This window comes from Amblyomma mixtum, chromosome 6, assembly GCF_055824585.1.
Source record: "Amblyomma mixtum isolate Tamu chromosome 6, ASM5582458v1, whole genome shotgun sequence".
NCBI lineage: Eukaryota > Metazoa > Arthropoda > Arachnida > Ixodida > Ixodidae > Amblyomma > Amblyomma mixtum.
Genome location: NC_143017.1, coordinates 139,556,264 through 139,577,032, shown reverse-complemented (window position 1 = coordinate 139,577,032; position 20,769 = coordinate 139,556,264). Strand labels below are relative to the sequence as shown.

The following is a 20,769-nucleotide window of genomic DNA, read 5'->3' as shown; positions in this document are numbered from 1 at the left end:
CTGTTAGATTTTCTCTTTCATTATTACTTTTTTAGCCACTCTGTTCTGTAGCCTAACACAGAGGTATTTTCGGCGTCTCTCATTTGTTAAAAAGAACGATGCTTTTTGTTCTTAGCCAAGGCGAAGAGGGAGCGATAACAGTACCAATTTAGTTCCACGCGGCAAAGGGGGGAGTCGACATATGTTTATTGTTGCATGCACTGTCGGCCATAGTCAGCTAAATTATTGCATTGCGTACAAACAAACGGGGTAATGATAAAAGAGGACGCGCGGCCGACCTACTTCTGTAGTGTTGCGGTTTCCTATGGTTCTGCCAGCTAGCGTATCGTTTAATATCGAAGCATTACCATTTCATTTTGTCTCATTTTAAAAGAAATACACAGCGAAAACAGAGACGACCGACAAATAAGAGGTGCACAACACAACTTGCCATTCTATTACCATCTCGCCCAGTGCACTGCTCTTCTGATCGAGTAACCCCAAACTGGGTGTTCGGGGAAGCACACGGTTGACGTCCGTAGCGAACAAGCTCTCCAAATGCTAGTACTGCGAAGCTCTTTCGGCACTCGTCAAGAAAAGGAAATGCATTGTCTATCCCGGACACTGATGGCGCGCTAACGCACATTCCAAGCTTGACTTTAGGCAAAGGTAATTTTGCTAGGTACATAGAGGCTGCAAAAATGCTCGACAAAGTCAATTGCAAGTAAGCGCCTACAGTCTGCAGCCACTAATTTAGGCGCGTTTAGACGGTGGCAGATGTGGCTGAGCTTGGCTGTCATCTTAGGATTGGCGTCTGATCGGACGTTCAATATTAAAGAGGCTGACTTTTGTGAGTCCAGCAACCAGCAGGCTTTTTACTGCAGGGAAGTCTTGCAAATGCGGCCTCAGAGTTGAGGTCCGCGAAATCGGACAATTGCGACTTTTCGCCTCTATTCAGCGTTATTATTACGCGAACAAGTGAATTAGGCCGTGGAAGTTGTGCTGGGTGCTCACTACGTGATGTTGTTCCCTTTCCGGGCAATGCAGCTCCGCCTAAGCGGTTCGACTTCACCTTCGAGCGGGTGTCGGCGCACGTGACTAACCTGACGTGCGAGGCGGACGGCGTGTTCCCGCAGCCGACGCTGTTCCTGTACCAGAGCAGCGGCAGGGACCCCGTGTCTCGACCCGTGGCCTCGGCGCCCCCGCGCTCGGCGGTCGCCGATCCCGCCGGTGGAGGCTACCACGTGCGCCTGACGCACGCGCTCGACAGCCGCACGCTGGACGCCTCCGGCCACGTGGAGTACGTGTTCGAATGCGTGCTCGCCATCCCGGACACCAACTTCAGGCAGCAGCGGAGGCTAGAGTTTGAACCCGGTGAGTGATGCTATTCGTGATAATCTGAAAAAAAAAAAAAAAAAAAATGTCTGGATCAGTGTATATACCGAATTTGCTCGCATAAAGAAGGCACTCGCGTAATAAACGCGCACTCTACATTACTCATCAAATTTCGAGAAAATTTTATTTGACTACAGTTCAAGTTTTACCCAACGTAATAAAGACCGCTCCCGAATTATCAGCGTGTTTTTTTTTTTTACAAAAGTGCGTGAATTATGAGGGTAAATACGGCATACTCATTCCATTTCAATTTCATGTAACTCTTCTTTTTTCGCTCTTTGCCATCGCGTCATGTGAGACAGCACCCTGCGTTCATGCCCTTCATTGGCTCAAACAGAGTGATGGTGGAGGTGTGACGTAGCTTGAGCGAATCGTGAGAGCAAAATAAAAGTGGGAGGACATTTGATGTGATTTGATTTGATTTGATTTTATTTAATTTCCGTTTAAAGAAAATGGTGGAAACTGAGGCAAAAGCTGCATAAAGCAGCTTGAAAGGCCCTCAGTCCCATTACAGCAGAGGAGACACATGCGCAGTTTCTTATAACATTGTTAACGGATAAAATGAGTCAGCTTAATAAGTTAAACAACCTGATATATTTATCTAAAACTTGACAAATCTAAACGACAATTGATCGCACACACATAGGAAAATATTGGTATATGATTTTGTGGGTGTTCCACAAACATGTATAACAAACAACGCATACATACAGAAATATTTTGCAGAAATTGCTCAAGAGAAAAAAATAATAATTCAAAGAAATTGTGTCTGTTGAGCGCGAGAGTTTATAAGTTTCTTAAAGTCGGTTAGTGAGAGATTACAGATGTTTATGCCTTGTGCGAGATATGAATTTAGCAGCCTCGGAAGTGTATTACACAGCATGTGATGTCCATAGTTTGTTCCAAAAAGAGGAACATTATAGATTTCTGGAGAGTGAGTGATGGACGCTGGAACGTTTTCATGCAGATTTGCAATTTCTCTTAAGGTTGTGCTGTTTTGCCTAGAGGCAAAATACAGTTTTCTCAGCAGCATGTATTTGTATAAGACATATATTTGTATTATGTTATATTGTTTAAACAAGTGGTTTGAGTGCTCCTTATAGGAAACGTTACCTATGATTTGCAGAATTTTTTTCTGCATTAGGAAGAGTTTAGTTAGGTTTTCATCAGTGGTGGTTGCCCAAACGAGATGGCAGTAACGAACATGTGATGGAAACAAAGAATTATATACTAATAACTTGACTGGTGTCTATTACGATTTAACAAACCAGTGATATCGCTAAGCTTCTGCAGCAGAAAACTGACATGTTCATCCCACTGTAGTGTGCTTTGAAAAACAACTCCGAGCACTTTTATTGAAAAAGAAACAGTTAGATTAGTACCTGCCTCGACTTTCCTAGGTGAGGGTCTGCTGCTAGAGCTGATTAAGACAAAGCACAAGGCAGCAGCGCAAGATATGGCCGAGGTCCTATTACAACATATAGAGTTCTAAAACGTCCCGTTACAGCATATAAGAAGTCCCTTTATAGGATATTGCCCTGGCACATCTTTCTGTATGATCAGTCAGTGTACGCATGTATGTCAAAAAATAAACTTAAAGCTTCAAACAGCCCTTTTGTAGGCGAGTTAAGCACTATACGAAATGAACATGAAGAGTGTCAAACAGACAGCAATAGCAACAATAGCTCGGTCACTTCAATAATTTTCCAGTCTGTCAAATGTATCTGGCTTTTCTGTTCTACCTGTCGCCGACAGGTGTTCGGCACGCACGCACGCACGCACGCACGCACGCACGCACGCACGCACGCACGCACGCACGCACACAAATATAAAATAAACAATCAAAATAACTTTATTGCAAAGCTGCTGCATACACATTGAAAAGGTCTGTGGTCTTGGCTTGCACTCCACTGAGTTTGTTTATCTGGTCCATGTGGCAAATGCATTTTTATTTATTTATTTATTTGTTTATAAATACATGCCTTCACTTAAAGAAAAAATGTAAATGTTTTCTAGCTTTGGGCTTAATTTAAAGCGCCAGATTATTCCGTCCTTTCACACGTACAAAATTATGCACTTAATACGTGGTAAGTTTGGGGTCCCAAAAGTTATAAAACTGTGTTTGGGACTTCTTGAAACAGCGAGTAGCGCAACAAACAGCAGTCGGAATAAGCCCGACATTGCACAAAAATCTGACTGAAATGCATATGTACAAATAATATCAGCCTTACATATTGTAAAGATGGAAGCTAACAAGAAATATAAGCACCATGATGACAATACTCGGTGTTATGCCCGAAAGGACAAAATTTGCTTCCAATCATGTTTTTTTTGTGTGTGTGGTTAGTCGTTCGCGTTACGCAGAGAGGTCTGCATGTTTAATATGTAAACCTTACAACTCATTTGATTTCATGAGCAATGGAAAATTTATCAGGAAAACACTCAGAAAAAGAGGCCTGTCACTACAAGCGAACGCTCCAGTCTAACGGGAGGTCGACATTCAACAGGTGGTATGTGGTCTTCAAATTCTGGAGTAAGTTGCGGAGAGATATGGCCAGTAGCTTGACATGGCACTCAGGATCATCGGTCATTCAAATTTTCTGCAAAACTCATTTGGCTTCTAGCAGGTGGTGCGTTTAATGAATGAATGAATGAATGAATGAATGAATGAATGAATGAATGAATGAATGAATGAATGAATGAATGAATGAATGAATGAATGAATGAATGAATGAAATTTTTGAGAATAAAGCGTATATCCTGCAGTAAACATCTTCACATGATGGAATTGAGAGCTTTATTAACACATCAGCGTCATATTAGCATACAGCAAGCATTCTGCGAGGATTGACTTATAGCCACAGTGTCATGGGCATCAAAACTTTTTCTTTCTAAAGCGGGCCAACACTCACTCCGACGTCGCGCGCTTAACTTGGGAGGATATATGTAATATAGTTTCAGTGGTCTTTGTCCCGCTGCACGAGCTCACGATACGCAAAAGACAACATGCAAATAAGACGAAATCGCAAATTTCATTCCTTTCCGTTGCAACTCAGTCACTGCACAACAGAGGGATAAATAATGTGAGTTCCAAGTACTGCTTCCTTGGCGCTACAACGCGCGCCAACTTTGTCGTTTTTCTTCGCCTCACGTCTTGCGCCTTGCAGTACGAAGCTTTGGGCGAAAGCAATACGCGGCTAAAACATGAAGCTGCATTCCAGCAAGGCACGCGTGTGCGCACTTCTGCATTCATAGTCAAGTTTCTCAGGTACGGTTATGGGCTAACAGACGCATGCGAGCCAAGGCAGGGCCGTACGCAGGCCGTAACATCAGCATTCAGGAATTTCACAGTCCAAAAAGCTAACAAAGGTGCAGTGCGTGCCTGAAGGCCCGCGGGCTGTTTTCGAGGCACGAACATATAGAGGATCGGGCTCGATGCAAAACAGCACAAAGGGCTCTCAGCACTGCGGCATGGCCAACAAAGGAGGAGCGTACATTTCAGCGCCTTGAGCAGCAGCGGCAGCAGCACACCCGTTTTGTCGCTATTTTGTCACGTCACTGCTGTGACAAAACGCGCGGCGAAGCTGGCTGTAGCTGGCACGACCGCCTTGGCGTCAAACGTGTCCTCGATGTCACCTCACGGGATGTGCCTTTTGGCTGCCTCCTCGGCTCCCATATCGGCCGGGAAACATATGGCAGTTTTGGACGGTGGAAGCCGCGAGCGTAAAACTATTCAATCTGCATGTCGAATTCGCGAGGCAGCGTCAGCGGCTGCGTGTGTTGGGGACTCGGGGAGGATTGCGGCCTCTCGAGAGGCTGCAGCCTTTGGCGCCTTGCGGATCTTCTAGCGAGAGGAGCCGCTGCCGATATTTGCATTTTTCACTCTCCGCTGTGCTTTCTTGCATTGGTTTGCGCATTCTGCAAGAGAGAGGGAGAGAGAGAGAAAGCGAAGGCTGTTTCCTCACGACTGTAGAGTCGTTCGCGTCGCCATGGAAACGGAGAGAAGGCGTCTTTAGTATTTGCTCCTGTTTTAGAGCTTGCGCGTGGGTGACTGATCTTTGTACTTGGCGGGACTGTCAAGCCTGCGCGAGCATCTCTTGTTGTCAGTTGGGTGCGGTGCGCATGTCTGCTTCTTCAGGGCGAAAAAAATTGTTTTCAAACCATTTAGTTTTTCCTTGCCTCACTCTTGAACGTAAAAGTGGGAGCGGAGACTGAGGTGCTCGGAAAGGTAGCTCAGTTTTCTTTACATTTTGCTCGGGGGTCATTTGATTTCAGTTGCGTACCTGACCCCGGGTTGTTGCCCTATGAACCGCACAACAATATATAAATTCGAGTACTAACGATCCTGTTTTGCATAGCATAATCAATTAGGGTTCCCTGTATGCCTTTTCTCTAAGTTATGGTAGGACTATCGTTTGCTATAGAGTGCCGACATGACACCTAATATGACTGTTACAAACAAGGCTGTGAGCTGTCGATATTTAGATAAAGAAACAAGACCACAGTTTTTGTGCTGAAATTATTTGTAATTGTATAGGTTGGACTATGACGGCACATGTCTTCCCTGCCGCGGTCTGCTAACTACCATTCCATCGAAGCCCGCTTGTGTAAAAATTTTGTTTAAAAGATCTACACTACCCCTTAAAAAAGGATCATCTACAACAGCTGGAATATGTTTGAGCTATCTTTATAAATAAGCGCTATTTTAACAGACACTTGGGGTAGGATATTTGTTCCTTGAAAGCTGAAGCTGACGTGGACAAATTTATTTTTTTATTCCACTCTACGCTCGTTACTCAACGCCGGTGTAGGTTCTAATCCTCCTTGAAACGCTCAGAAAGGTTTCGTTCTTTTTTTTTTTTTTTGGTACATGGAAGCACATAGCCGCACCTTAACAGCATTTTGATTGCTGGCCATTGCCGGCATCCATTATAAACCTGCGCTTTCGAGTTCGGCTTGATCCTCCTCTTCTCACCAGTTCTGTTCTTTTGGTCTTTAGGATCGCGTCAGAAGTTATAATCAGCAGTAGACGCCTGATGCGTTTCATCAATAGTATGGGCGAAATTTAGACTTCTTAGCTATTTTGCTCCTCGACCACTGCGAGGCGCTTCACTCTTGTGTCGACGCCCTTGCCCAAATCCCTAGGACAAATAACTATAGTTGTTATAAAAAAAAAGGTTAAACAGACAATAGTAAGGCATTAAGAGAAGCAGACCGAAAGAAAGAGAGAGAGAGCGATAGGCTTTCATATGTGCAGAGAAATGTGTGAGCGCGCAAGCGTCTTCGACAGCCCGGTTGCCGTTCGCTTAAGGTGCGTGTTTAGAGAATGACGACAGCCGCTTTCTGTAAGTGAGGCTTTGGACACGACAAGAGCCTTCAACGCTGAGAGCAAGGAGTCAGTACAGGTTGTTTCTGGACCTTCAACGCGCAATACCACGCTACACAGGTGCGTGTCGTAATGCGCTCTCATTCGAATGGTCCTATTTCATCCACGTACTCGGTGATAACAATGATGGTTGTACCGGTAGGTTGTAGAAGTCGTCATTTACAGAGCACCCAAGAAAGGCGCCTTTAGTTGCTAGCACGTTGCATAACCTTGCCTCTGGGGTACTCTAGTTCGACACGAAGCGAGATCCAATATACGTCACTAACGTCCTAGGACTGCAATGAAATTTGCCAACAAAGGAACGAAGGTTCCCTGGAGTTTGCCGGGAGATACCGGCGAAGAATATTGCGTTCTGGTCTGAGGAGTGGTAAAGCACTTTCATCTCCGCTTGTTTTCTATTTCTCTAGTTGGTCGGTCCAACAAGTTCTATGCCGTAGAGTGGCCCTTACTTTTTGTTCTATTATTATAACGGCAACTGGTGACCCTATACGCGTTCGCAATTTTTACTTAGGACTTCTCCAGAAATTCAGTTTAGTGTGATCTAATCTTCTCTGACAAATTGAATCTAACTTAACGTTCTAAGTGCGCTTGAAGACTAGCATTGTTCGCTGTGTACTTTTTAAGCTCTTAATGCGCCTACATTATGCATTTTCGCTTCAGCTGCTGCGCACAATAAATTCAGCGCTTTAGAAGAGATCTGTGGGTGTAAAGTCATTACGCAGGCTCTTGCGGTCCCACTAACTGGGTGGTGTATTTTGCTTCTGTTGTTACTACACCCCGTACGTTATCATATGAAAGGCATGAGCGTGCTGCAGAGAAAAAAAAAGTTCGATTTTTCGGTCTTATTTGTACAAGAATGCTTTTGGAGAACAAATAAAAACGAAGTTTTGGTGAAAATGTAAATTAAAAGCAGCAGGAGAACAGTGTTTTAACACGAACGCTGTTCCTTGAAATGCTTCCTTTGTTCAGCGTCTTAATGTGCACCGCTAAAGAGTGTGTAGATGTGGGCCCATTATGGCAGTGGTCCCGATTTCATCGTTCACAGCCTGTCACGCAATCCGGAAGATATCCATAATCAGCACAAAATTCACCGCCGTCTGTTCTACACCAAGTGACCCTGTGCCGCATGCAAGCCACATTTGAATAACAACAGACCCTGCCAAGGTCTGAGTGCATGTTTATATCGGATACTGTATCGCATTCGCATAACTTTTGTTCACGTGCAATAATTGACCGGTACGCTATGCCGCAATGATTTATCGCATTCTTGTCAAACGCTGAAAACTAGTTCGTTACGAATCGATATCTACCTCTACGCAACAGGCCATCGTGTATTACCCCTGTACTACCCAGCGTGTCACCCAAGAAGCAGGACGCCAAATATGTCATTAGTTCTTGTCTCTCCCTACGGAAGTACATGTTTTAGAGACAGCCCTTTTCAGCTTATTTATCAAAACGAAATCAAAATATCAGCAGCCAGGGCAAAAGGAACCCTATTGGAAGATTAGTTTTTTTTTAAAGCTATCTATTCTAATAGAAAAACCTGGCATTTAGATGGGCGCTCTGAAGCATGCGCAGATGATGGAATAATTTTGAATTTCGCTACCCATTTAAGCTCGGTGCATGAGTATGTGGGCTTAGTTTACCATTTTTAGATGATCAGAATTTATAGTTTGTTTATTCTTATGATGCAAAAATTTCATATTGCCTAGTGAATCTACTTTGCGACAAAATGACTCTCAGAAAGAAAGAACCACAGATGAAGTTTCTACTCTACCTTCCTTGAGAACACGCGCCCTTCTACGACATTTAAATGCCGTACAATGCCACGCTCTCCGGCTAGCGAGATGCGCACATTTCAATAGCTAAAAGGCAGGAAGAAAGACCGACATTGAAATGTAAAACGAAAACAAAAACGTATCGCCAAAAAGCTGTATATGCGGCTTTTAAAAAGACGACATCGAAGACGCACCCTATTTCCACCCACGATCATGAAACAGCAACGAGCCCCACGTAATTATCTATAGATAATTCCACGTGGGTGTGGAAGAGAGAGATGCTACAAGTGGCGCGATCATCAGCATGTGTATAAATTCGATGTTCTCAGTTTGGTCCTTCGGAGCTGCGGTGCAGTGAGCAGCCCCGCACTCGTAATGGCTACTTCTGTTTGCTCGCAATAGAGAGGCTTGGCGTTCGCGCAGAAACCGGCTTCGCATCAAACTCTCTAATGGAGCGGTAGGAGATCAAGCTCACTCTGGATCTGCGCGTGTCTGAAGTCCGTAGAATTCGGCAGTTGCCCACAAGTTGCCACCCCCCTCCCCCCACGCACACCCACGCACTAGGTCTTCTTCGCCAAAGGTGTGAGTGCGGGGGGAGGGGGACTTTAGCTGCCTTGTCGGACGAGGTTCATGCTAAGAAGGCAGCGCAGCAGTCTACAGAAAGCATCAGCGCTAAGCAGCCCAGTTTAGCCGATAATTTTCTGCATATCAAATTCGGAACTGCGCCTCTAAGAAACGTCATACGCAATAGTCAGTTTGTCTCCCCCATTGTCCTCGACGATGCGCAAGTCCGCAATTCCAGCATTCTTCTCATCGCGAGAATACTCGTCGTGTGACCAGTTTCAGACTGACGGGGAAGCGCTTCGAGAAGGAGATAAAGGACCACCTAGCAGTTATAGACAGCGCGGAATGCGTGGGACTGAGCCCAGTTACTGTAATCTGACACAGGTGACTCCACAACTCTTTCACTCTCACGTCATTATCAGGCTTTTCGAAGCTCTGTTGATGATAAAAATAACGTGTCCGTTATTTCAGGACAGTAAAATACCATTTCATCTTCAATAAATTTTAGTTTTTCGGTGTTCATTTTAGGAGACGGAAAATGTGCAAATTGCGCACTGTTTCCTCTGTTCACGTAATGTAATGTCCACGACGATACTGGCGCAAGTTGCTTAAATTGAAGTTATAGTGGCTTGAGGTCTATCCGACTGCGCACAGAGCGATGAGCACATCACACTGCATGCGCAGTCGTATTTGCATTTAGCTTTCCTATCCGTCCGCATACTCCTAGACTAAGAAACGTACTGCATACTCCTCGACTTCACGGCATTCTCCTGGACTAAAAAATAAATTTAATAATGCGAAGGCATTTCTAAGCTATATCGGCGGGGCCGTGTCACCAAAACGTGTCCGCAAAACGTGTCCGCTGCAGTTGTGACGTTCTCGGAAGAGGCAGCATCAAACGCGTTATTCTAATCGAAAGAGGATGATGTCAGGATGCTGCGCAACGAAAAAATTATGGCAGTAGAATGATTAGTTAAATAATTAGAGCCAAGAATGCCGAAAAACGCCGAAATAGCGCGGACGTAGTTAAAGTGAGTGGACGGGAAAACAGCCATGACGGTAAAATAGTCAGAAAATAGGCAAAAGAGTGGAAATAAAGTTTGAAATGAATTGAAATGTATTTGAAGAGTGATAATTAATCGAATAAAAAGTTTCATTTGCAAAAATAATTAGTTAATTAATTATTAGCAAAAACCATTGGACGTTTGAATCGGCTAGACGGGGATATAGTAAGTGGACAGGAAAGCAACCACGGCGCCAAATTTGAAAAACCAAAATGGTTGATTGAGATAAAACATGGTATACTCAGATAAATTAATCGATTTTTAATTAAAACTTAAAATAACTACGCTAATTCAGTACTTAACTTGGTTAAGAAACAAAGAAATTGCCGACGATTACGTTACTTCCTAATGCGAAATTTGAGCGCAGCTCATGAGCTGTTTCAGCTTTTCGATAGATTTGGGCAAAGAGTTCGAGCAAGACATGTATGTACAATTACAGACAACTTGTCATTTTTTACACGTCCCTTCTTCAAGAAACACTCCACTAACAGTTCTTGATTGTCATGAAGGAAGCTTTGTGGGCGGAGAAATAGACGGATATATGCTCGACTTGCTGCACCAATGCCTGGTTCTCAAATACGAGGTGTGCTTAAGTATTTTGGAGAGGTTGTCACAGCTTTGGGAGCCATTACGAGCGAGTGGAACGGGATGTTCTCCCGCATAAGTGGCAAGAAATTCCCGCTTGTCTCTATATATCTACATTAAAGTCCCCACCCACCCTGGCAGGTGGCAGCGTTTCTAGCACAACGTTGTCAATGCCAAATCATGCAGCGCACATCTGTCCCTATCGCCACGTAGCTTAAAGCACGAGTGATGTGTTCACTGTTCCAAGAGGGCAGTTATGCGGCTTCCCTCTGGCTTGGCGAAAGCCTTGTGGTCAACCCACTGCCGCTTCTAATCCGGTCTATACGTTCAAAGATATCACACCCTATTATCAAGATAGCCATCGCCTTTACCCTAGCCCATGTAAAGGCCTCAAGAAGGCGGATGAGCGGCTCCCTCTCCGCCTCTTCACCAATACATTGCTGTGCCCGGCAGCCCTAAAACATTTCGACCCCTCCTTTAGCGGCAACTGCCCGCACTGTGGTACGGTGTCTTCGGACACCTATCACATGGTGTGGGCCTGCCCCTCCAACCCGGCCATTCTTCCCATCCCCAACCCAACCCGCGAGGACTGAGAGGCGACCCTGCTCGGCTGCCATGACTTACAGACCCAACAAGCCTTAGTCGGGCGCGCCCGGGCGGCGGCTACCGCCACTGGGGTCCCAAACTAGGGACCTCCACTTAATGTTTGTAAGGATCGGTCCCTTACGGGCTGATCCAAACAACTCCTGTCCCTTCTGAATAAATGTTTTCACTACCACCACCCCCGAACCGCTTGGCGCGGAATCACTGGGCCGCTTCGGAGCCATGCGTCTCACTCACTCGACTGCAACGAGACGTCTTTCGAAGGAGGGGCGGTGTAGCTGCCACCGCCGACGCGCGCTCGTTCTACCGCTGCTGTGTGACGCCACGGTTGCTATGCACAGCGGCGCCCTCCACCGGCTCACCGGTTGCTACGGAGGGGAGGAGGTTGCGCTTTACTTTCCCCTTTCCAAGCTCCAGCTTCATTGCTTTCTCAGCTTAAAGGGTGTCTACTGCTGGTGACAACGGACAACGGTGACGGCGACGGTGACGCCGCGAAACGCAGAAGCGGACGCCTAGTAAGCCCCAACTCCAAGGGCCCTTCCTGGGCGTACGCGCTCAGCGTCGGCGCTCTTGGCGTACGCTAGAACCGGTCTGCGCATGCGCACTGCAGGAGACGCCAGCGAACCTCGGCGAGGCGCCGATATCTGTCACTGCTAGATATCTGCGCCAGCGCTAGCGCGAGCGCCGGAAGCTGCTCACCGTCACGTCTCTCATACACCAATGGAAGGACGCGGTTCTCGGGACATCCGGTGCGGCTTTTCGCGCGCTTTTCAATTGCTGTCTACATTTTTGCTTGGTGCCGAGGCTGTTCGCGCCATGTCGCAAAATAAAATAATAAACGAAAGTCTGATCGCCGCAGTAGAAAGGCGGCCGTCGCTCTGGCAGGCGAGCCATAAAAGCCATAAAAATAAGCTAATAAAGGCAGCATTGTGGCTTGAAGTGGCAGCGGAGATTCTGCCAAGCCTGCCAAGCACAGGTAAGCCGATATCTTGCTTGTGACGAGTGCTGATTGAGTGAAATGTGCTCGAAAACGCTTGTGGCAGTCAGACTGTTTTGGCCAGCATCTGCCTGTAAGGTCTGGCAACCACACAGCAGCGTGAGCACAAGCGCGAGCAGCGTGCATGCGGCAGCGCTAGCCAGCGCCTAGTACCATGGAGGTGCGTACTGCTGCCAGCGCCTGTCGTTGCGCGGCGCCAAGAGCGCCGGCGCTGAGCGCGTACGCCCAGGAAGTGTCGTTGGAGTTGGGGCTTAAGAGCTGCGCTTTAAAAGAAAATGATAAAGAGAGGCAAATAGAGGCGACGAGTGCCGAGGAGGCGTCAATGCTTTCGCATTTTCCCAGTGCGGGTCGCCGGAGGGATCTCTAAATTTTTTTGCAACAGCGGGTTTGTGTTTCTATTTTGTTGTTATTATGCTCGTTCCACTCGCTATTCCAAATGGTGTTCTCTTCGAAAAATGTATGGGTTAAATTCTAAGCAATATAAGCAGCTGCGCGCTGCAAAAGTAGTAAGTTTCGATAAAAGTCCTTCATTTTCGGCTTGGCAAAGCCCCTTTCTTTCATCCACATGTACCGAATTGTTACAAAACGTCCTCATTAGTTTACGTAAGAATAAAGCTCCTTTCAGTTGGCTAATAGAGTGGCTATTCGAACGAGCCATTTTATTGTTTATAAGACTGCCAGCTTTTTTTTAAGCACTAATAAGCAGTTGATTGAAGTGTGAAGCCGCTATTAGGGCGTTGCCTTTTTCAGAACACTCATAATTACTTCCTCATAGATAAGGAGAAAGAATCTTTGAAGTACGCTCAAAAGGGATTACCGTTGGCTCAAATAATTGGTATACTTTGTTGCACTGAATTTATATCAGCAGCATAAAAGATTTCGTTTGAGCTAACGGACAATTTCAAAAAATACATGTGGCTATTGTGTCTCTGGCATAATATAGAACACGAACACCTTCGCCACACCTACCAGTTGTCTGAAAAGCTCTGAATACTTAGTGCAGGAGTCGTTCCTCAACGCATTGGTAATTGTATAGCTCAAAAATTTAGATCTTTACACCCCGTTAGCAAAACCAGGAAATAAAGGCGCGCCGCTCAAACCTTTAAATCGAGCGAAAGGAAATTATTTTTCACTTTTTTCATCATTTAATGCACGCACGTTAGCGGCGGTGGACATCTACATTTGCAGGGAACACACCGTATCAGGCGCTCGTGGGGAGACGGTAATCAGCGCCTAGCGCACCGCCCGGGGCTCGCATCTTGTCAAGTCTACGCGCGCACGCGATCTTGCCACCGCGTGTCCGGCCATTCCCACCCGAAATCACCGGAGCGGAACAAGCACGCTCCCGGGGTGAGGGATATGCGAGAAAGGAAGCGGGGGAGAAGGGAAGAATACTAGCCGCAGGCCCTGTTTTCCCACCTGCGGTACTAGGATAGAAGGAGGAGTGGGAAAGTGGTTTTGGGAGAGGGGAGAGACGTACTGTCAGGCGCACAACACAGCGGGCCGAGCGCCCCAATGAGCCACCCACATAATTGGCCGCCCCCTGTGTTCTCCCAACCAACTGGTCGCGTTCTGCTCCTCCGCCGTCCCGCTGTCCCTGATTTGAATAAACAACGACCTCCGAGTAAGCCCGCCCCGTGGGGATAAACGGCGCGGACAAATTGCGCCGAAAGCGGCCGCTTTCGGGCCTCGAGCGTCGTGACGCGAGCCCCGAGTGCTGGTGGACTGGCGGCACGGCTCTCGGCCGGCGATTCCGGCGCGGTGGGAAGCCGCCCCGGCCGGCGGCTCCATATATGTAAACGCCCGCGGGGTGACCATGTCGGCGCGTGTGAAATGTGATCGCGGATCCCGCTGAGAGGCGCAGGCGCGGTGCGCCAGCCTTATCGACGCGCGCGTTGCGTCTGTCAGCTTGTAACTCACGGCACGTGCCATCGAAAGGGAGGGAAAAAAATAGACAAGCGCCGTATTGGCGCTTTACTCTGTCCAATTTGTGCAACGGCGAATCATACTCGGCCTCGCAGGTACCTGATGGAGGACTTGTGGTCCCCCGCAGCTCTCTTGCGCTGCACACAGATGCTGAAAAAGGAGCGGGGGACACACGTTCTTTCTTTCAGAGTGACATTTAAAGTAGGGCTAGGTGCTGTTGCAGGCAACCCAGGAAAGCAGAAAAACTGAAGGCGTGTTGGTGCGTATGTGCATATGAGTATATGATGAAGAGAGAGAGGGAAAAAAAACCACAGAAATCCATTGGCCTGTCCTTGTTCCTATGTTTGGCTTTCTTCTTTTTAACAGCTCTCGCCCCTCCCTTTCCGCGGTACATTTCATCTCCTATTTCATCCAGAGCAGGAGAGCCAACCGGAACACACTTTTGGTTTACCTTTCTCCTTTCTCTCTTCCTGTACCTCTTCCAGCAGTTTTCAACATGTAATTGTGTTTATTCGTACAAGGTGTTCGTTATCACTCTGGTGCCTTCACAGATGATATCGAAGTTTTAGACGGGCTGTTTGAACGAGAGTAGAGAGGATAGATACGTAATCATATCTCATCTCCTATAAAAAGCTTACTTCAAAGGAATAATCTCAACACGTAGATGAGTACCCCCAAACCTCGCACCCACAGGGAAGGTAACAACTTTGAAGTAAATTTCATTTTACAAAGCGTTATGTCCCCTGAATACCGGCCAGATATTGCTAGGCATGGCAATACCTCTTATCAACAGTGTGAAATATTTGGCTCAATATAGGGTGCTCCATTATAACCGTTCTGTATAATGCGTCCCATAACATTACATACAGGCCTTTAACCTCTCTAAATAAGGAGCTGTATGAGAAACACGCATGACACAGCGTTAGTTTCTAATGAGCTCAAAAACAGCCAGTTAGTAAACACGCTTGCTATTCCACAGCACATTTAATGTACATTTTTAATGCCCTAGTTACAGATACAGGTCTTGACTTCAAGAGCAGTGCAGTAGCTTGCTTGAACCTAGCACTTTTCTTTCACTCTCCGAGGTCATAAACTTTATACAGTTAAAGTAGCGAATTACAGCAGATGAGCAAGACTACAACAAACGCGAATTCGTTCCGGAATGAAAGAACCCCTCCCTTCCTGCTATCTAATCAGGCATTTTTTATTTTTTGTTGAAAGTGCCACGCGTCTTCTAAGAGTGAAGCGCCTTGCGATAATATTCTCTCTCTACGTTCCCAGCACAGCCGGCACTTTAATTTAAATCCGCGCTTTAAAGTGCCAGCCGAGTCTCTGAACTTTCGAGAAATGTTGGGCGCAACGAGCTACCGCCAACATTTAAGTTTTCCTCTTCTAACCGGGGCACTGCTTACGCTTGCTCACGACGTTGTCGAGCGGTGAGCTAATTACATGGTGTCCTGCATGAAAGACTTAGGAGGTTTCTTTCCGCTTTTGTCGTTCTTTCTGTCGCCACGAAAGCAACCGTTCGTTCGTTCGTCCGCCCTCCCGCTCCCTTCCTTTTCTTTCTGCAGGACGTTTGGTTGGCTCAGCGAGTCGACTGCACACCCTGGACATTTTGCTGAGATTGCTGGCCGGTGCTTTCGCCCTGATGGATCTCGCATAGCAACTGGCGCAGAAGCAGCGACTACGCCGTCGGAATCAAAGTGAGTGTGTTTCTTCTTGTGATTATTCGCATTCTTCGTGCTCTTCTGCCGCGCGTTTATTCTTGCGATTATTCGTCTCTTCGCGTTGTTCGTGCTCCTCTGCCGCGCGAAATTGCTGAAAGACGACGAACAAAGCGGGGGTTTTGGGTTTTAAAATAGGAAAGAAACATCCATTACTTCGTTCAATTTCTGGATAGCTTTGCTGTGAAATTACTTCTGTTGATGCTTTGCAGTAAAAAGAAAAGGAACCGAGCCTGCTGAAGAACTCAAGTGGGGGCGATACATCGAGCGAATTAAAATTTTTCCTTAGTGAGGTTTCGTTTGAGGTTAAAAACTTGCAGGTAGAAAAAGTGGAAGACAGAGAGCCGGTACCTTTAAGCACTTCGTCACAGGAGGTTAAAGAATGCAGCGCGACAAAAACGAGGACAAACGAAGAAGTTGACAGGACAGGCGCTGACTACTACCAACACATTTATTCATAGCAAAGAACAGCTTTTATAATGGCATCCATATAAATAAATTATAATGCCATCCATATTACTATTAATTAATAAATAATCCATAATTATAATAAGAATGAATGAGTCGGTAGTAGTGAGGGTCTGTCCTGCCAACTTTTTCGTTCGTCCTGGTTTTTGTCGCGCTGCATTCTTTAACCTTGATCACAGGCCTGCAAGCCCTAACAGGCACTTTTGTTCACGGCAGTTTGTTAGTTTTGTAATTTGTGCTTTTTTAGGTTTATTTTTCAAACCAACATTTCGTAACTTAAGCAAATTTTTTGTGCTAAACGAACTCGTAGTAGTGACAAAAAGAGGCAGCTGTGAGCGCTCAACGACGGGACTACATAAAGAATCCAAGATGGCTGATATTTTAAGTGCATTTATATGCATGTTTTCCGCTATCTTTAATATATGACGTAAATTAAAGCTCGCCAGCTTTACCGGCTTACTGCTGATACGAAAATAATAAGCTCCTCATAACGAAAATAGCACCAGCATAGCACTTTGAGGTACTTCCCCATTACGGCGACAAAGTTAAGAGCCGATTAAGAATTAACTCGTTTCATTATCCCAAATGGCTGGACCTTTTTCGTTGTTTGCGCTGTCAATGCTTTTCCAACCCAATGCATGTGTGTGCGCCTTTTCTTTTATAACACTGCTGCCTCAGTGCAATGCGATTCCACTAACTCCTGGCATCCTCAGAGGTGATATAAAATATTCTAGATGCGCCTTGTAGAGTCTTTTCTTCGATAGCCTTACGACAACAGCAGCAGGAAATCGTTGTGTCTTTCATCAACATTGACAAACGCATCTGCTCTAGAAACCTACTCTCTACTTTCATGAATTCTTCAACACGAAGCGTACAGATGAACTTCTTTGATCCTATCGTTGCATTTTACAGGCTAGCTGATGCCACCACATGAAGTGTTATTAAATTTTTGCATGATGGCATCTTGTTCAAACATGGAACAGACCTTAATTTCCTTGTGGGCCTATAACCTGTACTCTGGCTGCTACAGCTTAGCATTGCAGGCTACTATATTAAAAAAAAGGCTGAACTCATTACAAAATCACGAAAAAGGAAAGGATATCCCATTTTGTTCTGTGTATCCGCTCTGAAAGAAACAGGCCCATTGGCGGTCTTTTTGAATGACGTTCATTTTCGAAATGTCCGCAGTCGTCGACTGTCACGTACGCGCGCACCTACGGTGTCACGATATCAGCTCTTAGTGCATCATGTTGTTTCAATCGTTCTTTCTTTAACCTTCACCTACACATGTTACCCTTCCCCCCGCCCTCCCCCGCTCTTGTCCCTCATTTTCTTTGCAGACCAAAGAACCAAGTAGGAGAGAACCGCGTGCATTTTCACCGAGCCGGATGTAGAATGGGTTACATGTCCTCGCCCGGGACGCCGTCGTTCGAAGAGCGGCGGCGGTCGCCGAAACGTCGCTCGTCGCGCCCACTTTGTCGCCCGCCACGGACATCCAGGTCCACAAAGCATCAGTGCCTCCTGTTCATCAGCGTGCAGAGCGCGAGCGGCGCCTGCGCCACCAATACGCGAAACTCTGCGCCTGACAACGTGTGTGTGCGTGTGTGGGACTCTCTTCACGCTGACCCCGGACAGCCCGCCTATCCCTCCTCTCTACCCCTCTCCCCTTACAGTCACACACAACACTCGACTATTCGCCCGTTCGCTTGTCCCCATTTCCCGTTTCCTTGTACACAAACCGAGTTCCGAAAAAAAAAAAAAAACGCATTGCACTCTTGTCTCAGTATCGCACTACTTTCCGAGGTTTCAGCACGTCGCCTGTACGTATAAGCCCTCTAATGAATTATAGTCGCACGAGGTTCAAACAAACACGTCGTAATCAGTGAAAATTTTGTGTTTTTTTTTATTTCCTGCGAAGAAAACAAGCACATTCACTTGATAACTTGACCTCACTCTTTCCTCAATGAAGAAAGCAGTAGAAGTGAAGAAAAATGCCTCTACGAAGCCCTTTCATGAGATCAGCCTGTCCTGAACTCGGGCACGTTGTGCCTGAGATGAGGGCAAACACTTTTTTAGCAGCCGTACGGAAGAGGAGACGCGGGAGGGCTTCATGAAAATAAGAATCCTTGCCGCTAAAATACTGAGCGCAGTTAATGAAATTCAGGCATTCACATTGCAGCATACGTTGGTGTGCTCTTTAAAGATGTATCTGCTAGTGCACCTGGAGCCCTGCAGTGTCTATCCCATTGCTTGAATGCGTGGTGCACTTATCCAATGCTGACTGCATCTGAAACATCTTCATTCCTTCCTGCTTAGTTTATAATATTTGTGCAAATAGTCAAGTAGATACATTAACGGGTTGAACTCTGTTCCTATGAGAGTGTTTACCAATGCATCCTTTCTGTTCAACGACACATTTGCACACTTGTACGCAGAATGGTTCCTACCACGTCTGTTTGAATCATAGACCAGGCGCCATTGCCAAACGAAGAAATCTTCTCGGAACAAAAATGTCCTGTAGAAAAGGAACACAAGTTATTGTATCGTCCTTTGTAGCGCAAGAACTGAATGACTGCCTGAAAACTTTTCTTTTAGGTGCACGAATGCCCATGAAGTTCGGCTTGAGTTTTCTGCTGGAAAAACACTTGTTGTAACCTTTTGTCTTCAGAAGGCTGTATTTTGTAAGTTTTCGCCGGTTTGTATGTAAAAGGTTCCTGCTATCATATGTTATAAAAGTTTGTTCCCACCGATTTGAAATGTGCAGAGTCAGCACTTTTTTCCCTTTCCTGTAAGCTCTCTTCCCGCCAGTGCACCCAAACGCACTGTATCTACAGAAAGTAAGAGCTCTTTTTTTTTTCCTCCAGTGGAGTTTAACATTGTAGTTCAGAATGGCGCAAAAGACACACACACAGGAAAAAAAGGGGATGACACAAAGTTTAACATAAGAGATTCAAGCTATCAGCTTTCTTTTCCCTGCTAAATCTTATTTCCTAACATGTTCTAGAAATGATGGTTAAAGACATCACCAGCGCCCACTGTGAAATGAGACGGCTAACACTTCTCAGCAGAGCTAAACAAACATATTCACGTAGTATACTCACTGCGAATAATGAACAACAACACTCTAGATAGACAGATATATAATACTGACATCCCTTTCGAATCGGGGTGGGGGCGAATGCCACCTTGCCCAGTAAAATAAAAGTGGCTGTTCCTTTATACTTTTTTTCCCTGTTTTTGGGTACTTTAAATCTGACTTCACTTGTGTTGACAGTACGTGGCGCAATACAAGAATCTAAGAACTGATTTTTTTTTCTAAAACGAAAAATTTCTGTTAGGTAGCGCAGGTTCGACAAAAAACATTTAAACTGTGCGATAGAGTCTTATACCCCTCGACAACGGCGCAACGTATACGTGTGTTCAGTGTGGACGCAATGACTTTAACGCTACAACGTGATGTGGGTAAAAGTGCTGTGAGAATGTTAATTTCGGACAATTTTCCTCTTTGTTTCGACAAACATGGCATTCAGCGATATAAGACGCAGTGCCTGCTCTGTTTAAAGCGCCCGCAAAAGGCGATTGGAACAGTGCATTGTCCGAAAATGGTGTTTTCGTCATCAAAAAGAGCTCTAAATTTTCGTCCCCTTAGACGCCCATTGTTTAAACTTTACTGACTTCAGACCAAACGTTAGGCGAGGCATCATGATGCCACTGCCTTTGAAATGTGGAGACGGTCGCCTATAACCTAAGTCCTGCGAAAGAAACCGTTTGTTATCAGTTTAATTAGTTTTACCAAAAAAAAAAAAACAAAATGTGACTTCTACAATTGAAGCGCCGCAAGCCGCAAAGCTTAGCGGCGCTAGCCAAGACCTCTACCAAATTCCTGCTAACGAGCAGCCGTGGAAGACTTCCGCAGCTCATGTGTGTGGAGAGTGTCGCCGCAGACTTCTCCAAGTTTAGAAAACATTATTTATTCAGTGTGAACTTTTTTTCGTGAAACGGTATATCATATATCATTATCACGCTTTTAAGAATTAAACCTGCCACTGAGACACCTCTGGCCAGAGTCGTACTAACTTGACTCAGGGGAGGCAATGTGCGCGTTACAGGCCGAAAAGTAAACAGGAAGGAGCGACTAACTTGAAGGCTTTCACTCTTTAGAGAAATTGCGAAGCCCCTCGACGAAACTCAGACGCGATAGATCACGGACCAAGAGAAGGCTTCCGGAAATTGAAGTGCCCAATAGCCAGTAGAAAAAAACAAACAGGAACACCACACTTTGCAGACCTCTAGCTCTTCC

The 20,769-nt window shown here is 45.9% G+C and overlaps 1 protein-coding gene across 1 annotated transcript in view; it reads left to right on the top strand.

Moving 5' to 3' along the window:
* LOC149340592 (uncharacterized) overlaps positions 1–19,219 on the top strand; it is a 137,018-nt gene extending 117,799 nt beyond the window's left edge. Inside the window, exons 3-5 of the mRNA XM_089549417.1 lie at positions 1,027–1,353; positions 15,849–15,980; positions 17,810–19,219. Of these exons, the coding sequence (XP_089405543.1) occupies positions 1,027–1,353; positions 15,849–15,940 (419 nt within the window). The 3' untranslated portion in view covers positions 15,941–15,980; positions 17,810–19,219. The remainder of the gene's footprint in view (positions 1–1,026; positions 1,354–15,848; positions 15,981–17,809) is intronic.
* Positions 19,220–20,769: the final 1,550 nt, after the last annotated feature.